The 17,738-nt window shown below is 34.4% G+C and overlaps 1 protein-coding gene across 1 annotated transcript; it reads right to left on the bottom strand.

The window, feature by feature from the left end:
* Positions 1-1,069: 1,069 nt before the first annotated feature.
* LOC128556742 (zinc-binding protein A33-like) lies at positions 1,070-13,629 on the bottom strand. Its single transcript, XM_053542406.1, has 5 exons — positions 13,237-13,629; positions 7,030-7,583; positions 3,583-3,659; positions 2,964-3,104; positions 1,070-1,383 (listed from the first exon to the last, which is right to left on the bottom strand). Exons 1-5 carry the CDS (start codon positions 13,581-13,583, stop codon positions 1,228-1,230), a joined length of 1,275 nt encoding a protein of 424 aa, XP_053398381.1. The 5' UTR covers positions 13,584-13,629; the 3' UTR covers positions 1,070-1,227.
* Positions 13,630-17,738: the final 4,109 nt, after the last annotated feature.

Genomic DNA, 17,738 nt, shown 5'->3' with positions numbered 1-17,738 from the left:
TATAAAACTTTGGACCCCGGGGAGGAGTCTAATTTCACCCCAGGGGCATAATTTGAACATCTTCATACAGGATCATAAGGTAATGTCACATGCCAGATATCGGTTAAATAAGTCTATATAAACCATGTGACACCCAGGGCGGAGTCATATTTGATCCAAGGGGCATAATTTTTATTATTCATCGTAGAGGACCACTAGATGATGCTACGTACCAAATATCAAAGCCCTAGGCTTTGTGGTTTTTGACAGGTAGATTTTCAAACCTTTTCCCTATATTCTAAGTCTATATAAACCATTTGACCCTCAGGGCTGGACCGTATTTGACCCTAGAGAGATTATTTGAATACTCTTGGTAGAGGACCATAAGATAATGCTACATTCCAAATATCAAAGCCCTAGGCCCTGTGGTTTTGGACGAGGAGATTTTCAATTTTTTCCTATACAAGTCTATACAAACTATGTGACCCTCAGGGCGGGGCCTGGACATTGTGATGGTACAGACGTATTGAATGTTTCTAAGCTACATGTCAAAAGGTTTTGTCAAAATCTGCACTGATAAGAAAAACTTAACCAAGGTGTGACATGGGCGCAGACGCCATGTTAGGACAGCTCTCCTAATTCTTCCAATTATCAAGCTATAAACGATTGTTGGGAGTTTACAGAAGCTTAATTATGTCAAACAGAACTTGCAACCTCTAAACAATGACAAACATATAAACAACACATGGCAATTGTGCCTTTTTTCTGGAGCCAAACTATGTACATGTGTACTACACTTCACAAAACTGATGTTCTATAATTCACTGTTTTAGGAATTTGCAAGAGATTCATTTTCGCTATACTCATAACCATTCTGTTTGTATCCATACAAATAAATACGCATGAAAGCGACGATTGCTATGTTTTAAAAAAATCCTATTCTTGCACACATGGCAAAATCGTAGCCTTACACAAATATTTGATTTTACCCCACTTGGAAGTGATCTGACCTGGAGTTTCAAGGAGTTTCTTTAAAGCAAGTTGGGACTAGTAACAAAGACAAAACACACGAAATTAACTTTCCTTTTTTTCTATTCCAGACAAAACTGTATCTTGCCTATATGTGAAGATGTTTAGAGCTTTGTCAATTTGTTTCTTTTCCTGTAAGCTTTTAAAAAATTTGATGAACATGTTCTAGATGTTTCTATGGGTACAAGATTTAAATCTATATGTTATGAGTCTACATCTTTAATCAAACAGTCCGTAGCCCATGTCGTCGTCAGATTCCTCAGATTCTTCCTTCACATCTACCTTCTTTGTCTCCGTGGCACCACCTACTTCCAGGGCGGCAGATACTAAAGTAGCTGTTGCAAACTTGGAGGGATCAGCTAAATATTCCTTAGTCTGAAATAGATAGGAAAGTAATTTTTGCTATCAAACTTTAACAGATATTTTAGTAACCTTTGTTTTATAATTCATTCACGAGAGCTTTGATTTATAGCTGTATTCACTCAGTTACATTTTCTTCACGAAATATTGCTCATCCGAGATCTCCGACCTTATGAAATTTAATGAATATTCATTCAGCGGATTAAGTAGCATCATACTTCTATTTTCGTTTTGCTGTGACGGCCCCCAAATGCATAACCATTCGTGCAAACGCAACAAAGCCTTACCAGGAGTGCTACAGACATAGTTCGATCAATCGAATTCAGATGTTGTTAAAAAGTTCTGGTTTAACTCTGGCAGCCCATACCTTCATTTCGGCAGTGGAAATTCAATAATAATTTTGGAAGAGGACCAAGTTAATCGGAGATCTTTCTTGCGTATAATGCAAAAATGTTGTTTGAAGGTTTTCAAATTTTAGCTCTGACTGCCCTTAATAAACCAAACATTTGAACAAAACAAAATGAGGCCCATGCAAGTTTTGTGAAGATTACGACCACAAGAAGTGATTTTAAGGGTTTTTCTATGTTTTCAGCATCCAGTGGCTCCTAAAAGATGGAAAACAGCACAACTTATACAAACGTGATACAGGTTCATACAAGGATGCTACGGGCCATCTTTGGTGAACATCAAACATGTACTTTATGAGAAGTACATGTAGTTATCTAATTGTTTTTAAAGTTTTAGCACCGGTTTAATCTGTTGTTTGTTTTTATAATGCAGATTCTGGTAAAAAGTCCCGAATCCCAATGGAAAAAAGTAAGTACCCCCAATTCCCCAAAGCAAAGCTACAGTATCGGCCACAGCGGTACCTATGAAATCTTAAACATTTGAAACACAAGACAATATGCTAACTTTACACTTCTTTTTTCGTAATGTACATTTTCATACAAAAGCATCTTTTATCTAGAACAATATGCAATGAATTTTTGAGGCACTTTCCCAAATTTCTAAGGCCCGGCCCAATTCCCAAATGTGAGGGAAAAAGCCCACTGCCACCCATTAAGCTGTTGAAAAGTCAATTTAACACTCTGAAACTCATGTCCAAACATTCCTTTAGAACTTTTTAACTGAACAAATCTCAATCGTTGGACGAGATTTCACTATTCAGTTCTTGGTCACGGCTACAGACTACAAGTATATTTATATAACAAATGACGCGCAGACAGTCCCTGGCAGTTTGTTACCATAGTAACAAGTCAGTAGACGTGGGTTCTGCCATTTCTGGCTCTCATGCTAGACTGGTCCTAACAGGTTACAAGAGACTTTCGTCATTGCATCATGTAGTTTTGATAACACCTCATTACAGTCAATCTCTTTTCGTCCTGTTTTACCTACTGCATTATTTCCAGCAACTTTAAATAAAAACTGTCAACGGATTGGCAAAATTACCAAAGTGAATGAGAACCTAAGATAACACTCTGAACAGCCTTTCTGTTAAGGGTGGTTATGTAAAAAAGTGGGTCAAAGCGAAGAAAGGATTTATTTTCTTTTATCTTATAAGTTTACCTGTACAAGAAAAAAAGAAGCATATTTACCCTCTCTGCTTCATGGAAAGTGATGTCAGTATCACAAGCAACAGCCAAAAGTCTTTTGAATCCATTAGCAACAGAATGAGGTGCTGAAGCTGCTGTCGGGTAACCAATATTAAGAGATACAGCAGCGACGTTCGTTACTCCCTGAAAATTATTTGTAGGGTTAGATTTCAATGTTTCAACATGGTTTGGTCAAGAGACAGTCACTGTTTGGCTGAAATCTTTAAAGCTTTCAAGGAGTCCAAAGGATGAAAATACAAGATGACAAGGACCCATTGTCATCTAGATCATAATTTAAAGACAGTCTAAAAGCTTGTAACTTCTTTTATTGTTAAGTTATGCAAAGCTTTCTCGTTTCTCATCTTTTGCTGTTTAGTAGTTTGTGTAATTAGCTTAAAATGACCAACTCAGTACACACAAAAGTATTATCAAATATCCCAACAGTTATAATTGTAGGAAAAGTTGGAAAATCTCAGCAGTCCAAATGGTCTGTTTGACTATGGAATTCTCAGTCATTTTTCTGAATACCAAACAAGACAAAGAAAATAAGTGAGCTGCCAATAGGGATTTAAATATTTAGTATATCAATGGGATTTAAAAACAAAAACATTTGGTATCTTACACTCATGAATTTCTGAATCAAATCATCATCAGTAATGTCCAAGATCACTGGTTCAAACACATTACCAGAGTCATATACTGGAAGAAAAATAAATATATTTTGTCAATGGTATTGTAAGCCATTACTGCTTCAAATATTTAATACAGAAGGGCCTTAATGACCCTATATCGCTCACCTATGTTAAGTTGTTTGCTTGAACAAGTTTCTTTGCTAAAGCTTCAGAAACGAAAAACTAGGTATGTAGGTCATGGTAAGGATTATTATAGAAAACTACTGAAATATATTAAAGAATTATGCAGGTGGTCCAAATCCCTTTGCTGTAGCTTCAAAAACAAGAAAGTAAATCGGTAGGTCAGGGTTAAGAATACTAAAGATGAGTATAGAATAATGTATCAAAAGTTATACTTGTGGCCTAAATGTCTATGTCTATGCTGTACCTTCAAAAACAAGAAAGAAAGAAAGTAAGTAGTTAAAATTAAAACTTTTCATGATGAGAACTGATATCTGTATCAAACATTATACATGTTGTCTAAATTTCTTCATTCTGCCATGATGGCCCTATATCGCTCACCTGAGTTAATCTGGCCTACTGACCTAGTTTTTGACCCCACATGACCCAGTTTCGAATTTAATCTAAAGATCATCAAAGACAAACATTCTGACCAACTTTCATATAGATTGAGTTTCAACTGTTGCCTTTAGAGTGTTCACAAACATTTCCTTTCATTTGACCATGTGACCTAGTTATTGACCCCAAATGACCCAGAATAAAAACGGACCTAGAGATCATCAAGACAAACATTTTGACCAAGTTTCATAAAGATTGAGTCACAACTGTGGCCTCTAGTGTTCACAAGCTTTTACTTTGATCTGGCCTACTGACCTAGTTTTTGGTCCCACATGACCCAGTTTCAAACTAAACCTAGAAATCATCAAGATAAACATTCTGGCTAAGATTAAAAAATATTGGGTCACAGCTGTGGCCTCTAGAGTGTCCAAAAGCTTTTCCTTTGATCTGGCATACTGGACTAGTTTTTGACCCCACATAACCCAGATTCAAACTTGACTTAGAGATTATCAAGACAAACATTCTGACAAAAATTCAAAAAGATTGAATCACAACTGTGACCTCTAGAATGTTCACAAGCTTTTCCTTTGATCTGGTCTACTGACCTTGTTTTTGACTCCACATAACCCAGATTCAAACTTGACCTAGAGATCATTAAGATAAAGATTCTGACCAACTTTAATAAAGATTGAGTCACAATTGTGGCCTCTAGAGTGTTCACAAGCTTTGATTTGACCGGGTGACCTAGTTTTTGACTCCACATAACCCAGAATCAAAAATGACCTATAGATTATCAAGACAAACATTCTGATTAATTTTCATGAGTTTCAAACTTAAATTGTGGTCTCTAGAGTGTTGATAAGATTTTCCTTTGATCTGGTCTAGTGACCTAGGTTTTGAACCAACATGACCCAGTTTCAAACTTGACCTAGAAATCATAAAGACAAACATTCTGACCAAGTTTCAAATACACTGAGTCAAAATTGTGGCCTCTAAAGTGTTCACAAGCTTTTCCTTTAGTTTAAACAAATTTTTACACACATTTTCACAAATGTGGCCTCTAGAGTGTTCACAAGGCAAATGCTGACGGACGACGCACGACGCACGACGGACGCCGAAGACCGCCGGACAATGACCGGTCACAATAGCTCACCTTGAGCACTTTGTGTTCTGGTGAACTAATTAAAACGAAGGCCCTGCCCTGTTATTTAACTTTTCTTTATTCAGTGTGTTTTTTACAAAGTTAAAGTAGGAAGACACAATTCAAAATTATGTTTATCACATGTAAGTTTTTTCCACTGAAGCAGTGAATTTTCTTCTTTCCGGAAGGATACAAAAAGAGTCGATTCGACGAAGTTGAACGGTTTCTATATCTTGAGGGACAGCAACGTCAACGTTAGAATGACATGGCTTTATATCATCCCCACAGCGTCTAACATGTGATAGAATACATGAAAATCAAAAACGCAGCACTCAGTTGTATGCAAATGTTTATTATCATTCATTTAATGTAATTCAGTATGGCAGAATTTTCATGATACAATGTACTTTGAATCGCGACCGCTATCACCGGTGCACGTTGCGCTTTTGCAGTCAGTTTCAAACTCAAGAACCGCGACAGCGTTTTTGACTACGTCAACTTAATACGAGATCGTTTTAAAACATGAAAATCATCTTTTTAATAATTGAAATACATTGTAAATTTATCATTTAGCTGGGTCGGGACTTTTAACGATATTCCTTTCCGACGATCGCGTGCGTACGAGAGAGATTTTAGTAAAGTATTGATGTATAAATTATATTGCTTAAACATTCATGGTGCAAAAAATCATATAAATTCATATAATGAGTAATATCTGCTAACCACGATTACTGGTGGTTCATATTTGCAAGCAGCCATTTAAAACCTAATGTATCATTATTGCAATTTGGCAAGTTAAATCTCCAATGTTTTAATATATAAAAATTATATATTATGTGAACCAAGGATATGTTTTGTTTTTAGCTTACCTGAGTCAAAGGCACAAGGTGAGCTTTTGTGACCGCTCGATGTCCGTAGTCTGTTGTGCGTCGTGCATCCGTCAACATTTTCTAAAATATATCTTCTTCAAAGTCACAGGTCAGATTTACACAAAACATTACAATAATGATCCTTGGGTGGCTCCCGATAAAAATTGTTCAAAGAATTGACTTCCACACATAACTCTGTGGCCATTGTAACCAGAAGGAAAAATTAAAAAATCTTCTTGTCTAAAACCACAAGGTGTAGAGCCTCGATATTTGGCATGTGACATCATCTAATGGTTCTCTATGAAGATTGTTCAAATCATGCCCCTGGGGTGAAACGAGGCTCCGTCCCGGGGTCTCAAGTTTTAGATAGATTGATATAGTAAAAAACTGAAACTACAAGACTTAAGCCTTTGATATTTGGCATGTAGCATTGCCTTGTGGTCCTCTAGCAAGATTGTTCAAAATATCACCCTAGGGTCAAATATGACCCCATGATTTTTATAGACTTATAAAGGGAAACTTTGAAAATCTTCTTGTACAAAACCACATGGCTTAAGACTTTGATACTTGGTAATTAGCAATGTATAGTAGTCCTTTACCAAGATTGTTCAAATTAGTACTACATGTCCTTGCGAGTTTTCCTTACTTTACAATGCACAATTTTCTAAAAGTTATTGTGAATTAATGGAAAATGTCCGTCATTCATCTTACCTTTCATAGTATAAATTTTATGGTATCACCGCCTTACTATATTGTTTAATAAAATCAAAGAATTTTACTATTTTATTTACATACAATTTTATCGGTAGGAACATGCAATTGGTGAATGAAACAAAATAAGATAAATATAAAAGAAATAAATTCATTACCGACATATTTCTCCGTAGACCAAAGTGTTAGTTTACCAAGAGACTGTACCTCACATAGACATTTCTCTATGCTTCTGTTCACCTCAAATACCAAAGTTTCCATCTTTTTGACAGCAGACTGTCTGACGCAATAACTTCCCGAAGAAATTTTCTCTTCGCAAACCTTAATGTCTACAAAGAGCTGGGCTTCATTGTTCCTTTTCACATGTTTAAGCTTGTCAAGTTGCTGTTCAACATCATTTAGCATGTCATCGATTATCTTGCTTCTGAAAGTTAGTTCATCTGTAATCTCTTTATGCTTCTCTTGTACTTCTTTTATTGATTTTCTCTCCAATTCTTCAATGTTAGCTATAAGGCGTTTCTTAAACTTCTGTATGACATCCAGTACACTATCTCGTTGCACATTCAACTTCTTGAATTCATTTTGCATTTTGGACTTCAGATTCTGCAAGTCATCTTTAACTTTCTCCAAAGATGTTTTTGTTTGGTCCTTATCCTCTTTCTTCAAAAGCCCTTTGGCAATGTTCGGGATATATTCTAGGCCTTCACAGGATCTAAATAAAAAAAAAGGTATATGATAACAGGCGTTTCTCTTAGTCTGGCCATCGACTAGATACTCTTTTATAAAACGCAGTTGTGTGCGTGTGTGCGTGCGTGCGTGCGTGCGTGCGTGCGTGTCGTATTAAACTATACTCCGGACATGTAGTATATCAGATAGATTTGATATTTGAATTAAACTTGTAGCATTGGCATTTGACCTACTGACCCCTTTTAACACTCTGCGTATCGTGTCCTCAACACCTACATATTTGCCAAGTTTTAAGGCAATACCTTAAACATTTTAGTTCCGGACACGAATTATGACGGACTGACACACGCACCATCATCACCATCACGTCCAGGTTCTCCAAAAAGAAAATAATAATAATGTTCTTTTCTTAGGAGTTTAGTAGAAATGTGCAAGTGCGACTGTGTATCCCTGTGTGTGTGGTAGGAGTTGGGAGGGCTATCAGAATCAGAAATTAGAATCCATATGAGATATATGGTTGAGAAAAGTAAAAACGTTACTCTATAGCCGGATTATAAACACTTTTTGTTTCAAACACTGTCTTCAGTAAGGAATATGCTTGATAGATTTATGTGACCGGAACCTAATATAATCAGGAACAACAGGAAATAGATTTTATTTAAATCTGAAACCATCCTCCTGATTTTCTACTGCAAAGTCCACAAAAAATCATTTATTGATCATTTTACTGAAACAATAGAGCTACAGTCCTGCTTTAAAGAAATTAGTATCACGTGAGATTGAAGGTATGTACACTTGTTCATCATGTTGCTGTCTTTCAAATGTATTTCTTTTAAACTGTCGGTAAATTATATGAAAGATAAATACATATTTGATTTATTAATGCCTTCTAATGATAAAGATAAAAACCAACTCGGTAAAATTGAAATCAACCTTTTTGACCAGCACATGTACAACATGCAAATATGTTAAACTTTATCCATCAAAAGGAAATACTCCGATTTAAGGTCAATGGAAAAATAAACACGAAGCGATCAATGACATTAAAAAAAAAAGATGGAATTGTGAAATTCATTTCATTAGAATAAAAGTGCATTTTTTTTTTTACTTGTTTGAAGCCATTATCCGGACAGTTTCACCTTCCGGACACATGTTATAACACGCTTTAAGTGTTATTTACGCGATAGTTTTATCTGGATCATTCGGATATTTGTTATTTTTGCTTATGAAAACGCAGTTTAAAAAAAATCAGTTTGATGATTGTACCTGATCTGTGTTTACAAAGCAAATTTCGGTCATGGATTTAAGGAACAACACTTCATGCTCAAAATATTTTCCGGCTACTTGTTTACCACATGTTGAAAAGAATACTACTTTTCATGGCCTCATTTCAACCCTTGGGTAATCATTAGTGTACGTCACTTCCTAATGCTGATTACATTTCCGAATGCATTAGGACCACACGTTTATGCGTTGTGAGTTTCAGCTACTTATGATAACTGAGGAAATGATTGATGAAAAACATGGACACTTGTCTGGCTACTAGTTCCCAGAATGATAAATTTTTTATAAAGGTCTCTTTTGTCTAAAGTTATTTTTAAACAAACACAGGGATGTAGGTTTATGTACGATTCACTTGTGGAAACGAAACACAAACCGATATCTCAGCAAAAATGGATAAATGAGATAAATATGGTATAACTTTAATTGGCAAACGATGTATAGTCTACCTTTTAAAGTTACAACAGATCCAAAACTACAGTGGTCACAGTACAGAATCAATCTCAGAATCTTAGGAACTAACCATCTTTGTTTCAAAATGGGTATTGTACATGATAACCAATGCTCCTTTTGTCATAGAGCTTCAGAAACTATTTTAAATCTGTTTTACGAATGTCCATTTATAACCACATTCTGGTTAAATGTTAGAAATTGGATGCAAAGTAAGTGTTCATCAATTACATTAGGTGCAAACTGGACAAATACTGATATTCTATTTGGTAACAGACTGTTTCCAGATGTACTTAACCTTGTCCTTAACTCGTGTAAATCATATATTTATTCATGTAAAATGAAAAACGCTTTGCCAAACCTAGAAGGACTGAAAAGGTGTATTAAATACTTATTTAAAGTAAATAAATACAATGCAGTTAAAACTTTTAAGTTACAAAATTTCAAAAGTCAATGGAGAAATTTCCTCCCGTTGATAGATTAGAAATTCTTTGAAAAGAAATTATTGTGATTACTATTATGCCAGATTTATATAAATGCTCTTTCTTTCTACCTTTTATGCTCTTATATCAAAAGATTGAAAGTTAAAGCGCTTCTATATTGTTTGTATCAGGTTAAAAATAGGATGCCCACTCACTCTAAATAAACACCCGGTCACACAGATAGAAGACTCACGCGCTAAACCCCCTTGCCTTTCTATTTTCTTTTTCTTTCTATTTTTTTGTTGTTGTTGTTTTTTTCCTGGAGTACTCCTAGGCTAAATAAAATAATATGTGTGGTTCCGGTTTCCCGACCGACCCTATTTTTTTCCCGCCGACCCTAACTTTTTTATTGTTCAAATAAAAAAAAAAAATAAAGAAAAAAAATCGGAAAAAAAACCGGTTTGGTTGACCCGAGGTTTCGAGTTTTGACCGCGAAGCATCGAGAAAACTCGTATTTGACCCGCACAGAATATGTCCCGTGCGTCGGCTTGACCCGCCGAAATTTTCTTTAAAGCGTCTCGAGTTCGAAAGTTCTGCCTCTTGTCAATCAAAATCCCGGAGAATTTCAATAGTGTACGCCGCCACAAGCGGAAGTAGACGGAGCGTCGTATATTAATTAGCTACTGAAAGATGTCAATCACGCCACGCGCCGGCTGACATGTAGTCATCTCGCGGTTTGTAATTAGTACAATAATGCACGTCATTTTCAAATGTGATCAGTGTGTAAAAGTTTATTGATAAACAATGCGAAGAGCAGCCAATTATCGTGTTTGTACAGTCCGTGTATGATAACTTCGGAGTGACGTCACGTTCGTTTATATTTTCTGGACTTATAGAAATAACAAAATAGGTGAAACAGCTTACATAAACAATAATATTGGGTATATTTTATTGCAACGCATCTGACAGTCCCGGTAGCTCAGTGGGTAAGCATTAGTCTTTGAAATATCGAATATTGCGGGCCGTAAGTTCGAATCGATCGGAGTGTTGTTGTTGCTTTTTTTTTTGTTTCTCTTTCAAGGTAATCACCATAATCATTCATTTCTCCTGGACTATATTTTTATTTATTTAGATAGAAATAGTATTGAATTAATTTCTGTTTAATGAGGACCAAGCATCAGTTCTGTGTAAACACATCGTATTATGAATGCATAGTCAAGAAAACACTCGGAAATTTCGTGCAGGTTAAATTCCTCTGGTATATTGCCAGTATTACTGTAGTCAACATGTCCGAGGCATCCACGTCTTTTTTGCAAAGAGAAACACTGTTCAGTATAAGAATGATGCTTAATGCACACTACAAACTTTTCTGAAGGTTTTTTTTTCAAGCATAATCATTTTTTCATAATTCAGTTCGTTATTATATACCGTAGTGCTGTATTACTGCATTTTGAATATTTTCAATTGTCTTTGAAAAAATGTAATTAAAACATAGATAAAAAGCAAGGATTTAAAAAAGTATAAATCATGTCGGACTCGAACCAACGCGACAATGGAAATATAAAAGAATCGCACATGTAAGGCTAACGCGCTACGACTGGTACTAATCTTCTACTTTAAAGAAAGCGTTTCAGATAGTAGTATAATATAAAAGTGTTTACTTAGATTAATGATAATTATCGATTACCCTCCTGACTTGGACTCGTCCAAATAGTCACTCCGAAGTTATCAGACACGGACTGTACCACTTGTTAATTGGCGGTATAGCCTACTGTTATTAGCGATAATCTACAATCAAGTTTTTACAACTTTAAGTAAACAGATTACAACAGTCTGAAAAACTCGGCGATTTGGATTTCGCCCGGATGCGATAATTAGGAGAAATGGCCGACTTTACAGCGACTATGTAGGGTGATCTTTGGAGTCATTGAAAAAAAATTGTCTCGGCCCGTGTTGTCGCTAGAAACTTTCGCCAACTGATCCAAAATAACGTCAGATTTTGTGGCGACCTGCCTAAAATCGTTATTTTGTGCGCTTGATACGATCATATGAGCCGATCGGCCGTTACGGTCTATAACAGATCATTTTGGCCCAGTAAAAATGCTTTAAATAAGCAGAAAACATAAGTATTGAATAGAAGTAAAATTGAAAACAAGTATTTTATGAAGAATTTGATGCTTGCCTTCGCTTTTTCGTATTTGTCACCCGTTTTCGCGATCGTGATTTTCGGATATTTCTGTATTTTTTTACGAGATTTTCTAGTGCAATATGAATAAACAGTCAATAAAAAGTCTTCATTTAAGAAAAATATGACAACTGTTGCAAAAGCAGTTCTTATATTAAAGCATTTTTCGAAAATAAAAACATGCAAATTTAAGGCACCAAACCCCACCAACTTCTAGACAATGTGCAAAATAGGATAAATTAAAATATATCCTCCAACTGAAAGCAATTAAATATTATTAAAAACAAAGAAATAAAGTCAGTCTTCAAGAAAATATTAGGCTATAAAACTTTACCATGATGATAAAATATATGCGAAATTTACCTTTTTCAAGTTAATTACAAAATGTACAGATTACATCAGATGAGGGCCTGTGCCTGAACATTTTTATCCGAGTGACCTTTTTTCTGGCCTGTGTTTGGGACTTAGTAATATTCAGAATGCATAAATAAACTAAACTGCAGGGAGTGATTAGTAACCAAAGGGTACATAAAAGCACCGGTATGTACTGATATACCATTGTTTCAATACCAACAAAAAAAAAAAAAAAAAAAAAAAAAAAAAAAAAAAAAACTACCTACCTACCCTATTTTTTTGCCATGTGATAGGAACCACACATATTTTTTTTGGCCCTATTGTATTGTGTTCAAGATATTACAGTATCAACTGACAACCTTGTCTTACAAACTAGATTCTGTTATCTTTTGTTGTCTTTTTTTCTCTCTCTTTAACTCAGTGAATATTTCTATTGTCTTAAACAAACTGAAGATAATGATAATCAGTGTACTTTGTAACCTAACCACTGGCAATTTTTTTTTCTGAATACATAGTCTTAGAATGGATTAGGTAAATTAGAAAAGGCATGATTAAATTGTTATTAAGAACAAGAAATATTATTATAAAGATAATTTAAAATTTTAAAGAATAAAAATAATAAATTTTGTTTTATATCAATTTCTTAGCTTTATATCTGTTTTCTCTTCCGTGATTTTAACACAGCTCTACAAAGGGAAACATCTTAGTCAGAAAGTATGTATCATTAATAACAGTTTTTATCTCCTTTCAGTTATCTTGTTCTGTCTATTAGGTGATATCTTTGCTGGCAATAAAATATTCACGACCGTGTTTTTGTTATTCACTGACTTTGTCACTATGTATTATGTTCAGTCATCTGTTTGTAATTCAACATATCATGCTATTGATTTACTGAAAGATTCATGCTATATTATGTGATCATGTAAAAGGAGTTTCTCTGGAAATAATATATAAATTACATTTTTATTTATAAAGGTAATAATTACCTATGTTTCAAAGCAATGCAGACAGTACAACAAACACGGTCATGTTGTCCACAAAACATCTTTATTACTTCTCCCCGATGCTCCTCGCATAAATCCCTTGGCAGTTCATCTGATGATAATGACCTCTTTTGACCGAATAGTTTTGATGTCCTTTCCACAACGTTATGGTTTGCAGTGAATTTGTTGTGCCCTGTCACACATCTGTTACAATAAAACATCTGGCAGTCCAAACACTGAAATTTTGCCTCCATATTCTTGCCATCCTTGGCACAAGGATTACATGGAAAATCATATAACGCTTCAGAAGCGTCGATTTGTGATTTAGCAAACTTTCCATCCTTTGCCATTTTCAAACACTGGCGTAGACGACCTTTATGCTACGCAATAGACGGAGAATACGGAAATGCCCGATGTTGCACGATTGTGGCGTAGCCTATTTTTACATGTGTATTATAAATCTACTAGGAAAACGAATGTAGGATTTCCTTATGTATAATACTTGGAAAACAAGTGTAGTTAAGTTTCAGTCGGTTAGACTTCGTTGATGAAAGTACTGACTGTTTTAGTCAATTAATAACGGCAGTTGTGATTTTGGTCAAAAAATGAATGTAGCAATTTCACTTACTTATTACAATATGAAAACGAAAGTAGTCAATTTGCAGTTGGTTTTAACTTGATAATAAAATTATTTTTCGAGTCAGTCAATTATGTAGTAAACAATTAGAACAACACTGAAATAGTCACGTAAACACAAATAGAATTAGTTCGGTAATCCAATCAGCCTTCCTACGCAATAGACCCGATGTTTCACGATGATTGCCAATCAATTCCATATTTTATGATTATAAACCTCATTCTGTCCAGTATAACCGTAAACTTCAAACGGTAAATCCTGCGACAATGTTATAAAAGCTCTTAAGGTAGTTCTGCACGTTTGGAATGAAAGTATTTCTACTATGTTACACAACTGTTCTATTGTTCTCTACGGGTTAATAACAAAAATTAAATTTGATTAAACTATGATTTTTCAAAACATCAAAATATACCTAGAAAATTTAGCAAATAAAAATGATAGGGTCGTGTGCTTGATTTAGTGTTAGACTGATTTGAAAAATAGGGACCCAACACAGTATTTCATAATGGGAGTCTTTCGGAAAATCATAACTTTCATAACATTTCCGTGAATAGATTTTTTCTACAATGTAGATTTTGATGAAACTTCTCACAGTTGTAAATAGAGGCTTGGGCTATAACTTGATAAAAAAAAATGTATAGGTCAGTGTGCTTATTTTAGAGATAGTTGACCATTATAAACGTAAACCGGACATTTCACGCTAATTTAAAGACATTATTTTGAATTATTTAACGTGTCAGATATTTTAATATCATATTTTGACTTTAGAAATATAGTAACAGTAATAAATTTACTCACAAGTTGCAAATAATTTATAAAATAATTTTTATTTCCGCATGCCGAATCCAGGCTTTATTCTACGATTTCCGGAAAAATGATGTTACGCCATCACTTCCGTTTTTTTTCAAACATGCAGAGTTACCGTACGTAGAAAACGGCAGTAACATAGCGAAAAACTCAGAGAACATATCATTTCTATTTATGTAAGGGCTTTGTCTTGCTCATGTTTGCATTGAACCAGAATTTTGAATGTGAACGTATGACTTTAACTATATATTACCTAAATAGTAATATATCAATGTGACAGTTTGTCTGTTCTCATGAAAACATTTTCTTGCATTAAATTGTTCTTTTGTTTTGTTTTTCTTTTTAATTTAAATTTTGATACTGACAGTGGTCAAAAAAGAATTGAGTACAGAACTATGCATTTTTAAGGCCGTCATCTGTTAAGTAAATATTTTTTATATACTCTTAGCTGGTATTAGTTTAAGGAGGTAGCACACCTTGACATCTGTATGTTCGCATGCCCAGCCGGAAGCTAACATGACTGTTTACGACAACGTTTACGACAAACTAAATGTGTCTGTATACATGCATTTATTCTTCTGAAAAGAAAAATTATAAACATGTCTCTGACCTGATGCTTAATGGGTTAATAAGTTTAACTAAGTACGTAATTCAGAGAATGTTTTTTTTTTATTTGAACTATTTTCAAACAGCTATATTTGCCAAAATCTTTTTTTTTTGTGTTTTTCGCTCCGAATAATGATCAATATTTTGCGGCTTTTAAGTGGTTATAATGATATGCTATGCAGAATGTAAGAAAACAGATGATGGTACCTGATGTTATTTGAAATATAGTTGGGTGAAAGCTTAATTATCATGGGCATTTTCAAATAAGAATTGGGAAGTTTGATCTGTAATACATATTTTTCAACACTGCTTCTGTATTTTTTTAAATGCTATTTATGAGAATAATAACTGCAAGCACAATTATTTTTCCATTTAAGTGTCAGACGAGACGTACTGCTGTAAGTATTTTAAGTTTCGAACTTTGTTTAAATCAATGCAAATAACACGAACATATTACCCATTTTAGGAATAAAATGTTTTGAAACTACATAAAACGAGAAAGATAATTTTATTTGATATTTTTTTAAGAAATTACGATAAAAAGCAAGATATTTTCAAAACCTCTGTTGCCACGGTTACTTTAAACGTTAAGATAAATAGGGTACTATGTAAAGTGTTTGGTATTCTGCTTATAACATTACCCTAATATTTCATGTTAGTCTTTAACAGAATGACACTGAAAACGTCGAAAAATCCGTTTTCCTACATAGCTGTTTAAAAATGAGAGAAAATGCGCCACAATGGAAACACAAGCACCGCGACATATACATTTTAAGCTTATATTAGTAAGCTAACGCGCATACTAGTTAAAATATCAACTATCAACTTGTGACCGTAGTACATTGAAAAGCGGTAAACATCCGTATTTTCCTTCTTCTTTCAATATAAAATACATTTGGAGGGTCATATACTTAAAACAAACCTGGATATATATTGTACTTGTATGGTCATAGATAAACTGGCTAGACATTGTAGCAGCTAAACCATTAACTTACAAGAAATACAATAAATTGCTATGGTTCAACCAATTTGAAAAGGTACACTACCTCCTTAAACATGCAATTCTACTTTAAATTAATACCCGTTTACCTCGTGTATTAAACCAATCAATATATCAAAAAAGTCAGAAAGTACAAAGTCAGATCATCATATTTTGATAAAAACGTTTGTTATCTGGAGACTTGGGGCTGTACGGTGGTTTTGTCGATGAGTGGATGTAACATAAACTGATTGTATCCCCTCGTTGACTTATAGGAGATTATGCGTATGACAGTTGTGAGCTCTGTTTTCACGTTGTAAGGGGACAACTATCTATGTGTATACGTGTAAAATATTTTTGCTAATCCAACTACAGATGATCTGATCATATGTAGATTCATTATTTTAGCTCCATTTCTTATTTTGAAGTGCATTAGTACCCTAATACAGTTTTCAGTATCTTAATATCTTCTACTCTTATGGCAGATTTTAGACTATGATTAGCAAAGATATTTAACTTTTAATTGTATAAATGTAAATAGCACAGTGAAAGTTCATTGATGTTAAGCACAGGCTAAATCGCAACTAAATAGAGTCTCTTGGTAGAGTGGTACTTTCTTCTGGAGTGGGGATGAGGATCATGATCTAAATGTCTACGATTGTCTCCCTGGAATGCTCCCAGTTGTGACAGAGTATGTGTTTTTGGTTAAGTGATGAAATGACAAACTGATAAGTTAAAAAAATCTGTAATTGTGTCTTGTAGTTCTATGTTATAACGGCCATTTACAAGTCTTGTTGGTTAATTTTATGTAATGTTTTATGTATTGTTTTATGTAATGTACGTAAATGGATGAGACAATAATAAACATATAGTAGTACAATTCGGGCTCGTATATAAAGCAGCATCGAAACTAATCTTATTGGGTTAGTGGACTTGCTGTGGCATGTGCGTGTTCGTTTGTACTGCTAGGCGCTTTGCCGTAATTGGTCTGGTATATTGTGGTGGTGATTTAGTTCGTATAAATTCTCTCTACTATATAATAATTTATAATGCGAACTTGTATGCTAGCGGATCTCACGCATGGGAAAAGTTAACTGTTCTGAATATAATTATATCCCATAATGCAAAATATCTCTATATATTCAATGCATCCTCGAGATCCAGTTAACTTTCAGAGAGAGAAAATATAGCTTCTCTGGTCCCAATCAGTAAAAAAGACTGAAATGTCACTACTGATTTGTGAGACATGAAAACTGAGAATTGAGTATACATATATGCAAATGTTGAACCAGTACGAATGTGTAGTACAATTCGGGCTCGTATATAAAGCAGCATCGAAACTAATCTTATTGGGTTAGTGGACTTGCTGTGGCATGTGCGTGTTCGTTTGTACTGCTAGGCGCTTTGCCGTAATTGGTCTGGTATATTGTGGTGGTGATTTAGTTCGTATAAATTCTCTCTACTATATATATATAT

The sequence above is a fragment of the Mercenaria mercenaria genome, chromosome 4, assembly GCF_021730395.1.
Source record: "Mercenaria mercenaria strain notata chromosome 4, MADL_Memer_1, whole genome shotgun sequence".
Taxonomy (NCBI): Eukaryota; Metazoa; Mollusca; class Bivalvia; order Venerida; family Veneridae; genus Mercenaria; species Mercenaria mercenaria.
The sequence above is the reverse complement of the archived record's forward strand: the minus strand, read 5'-3'. Positions and strand labels throughout refer to the sequence as shown.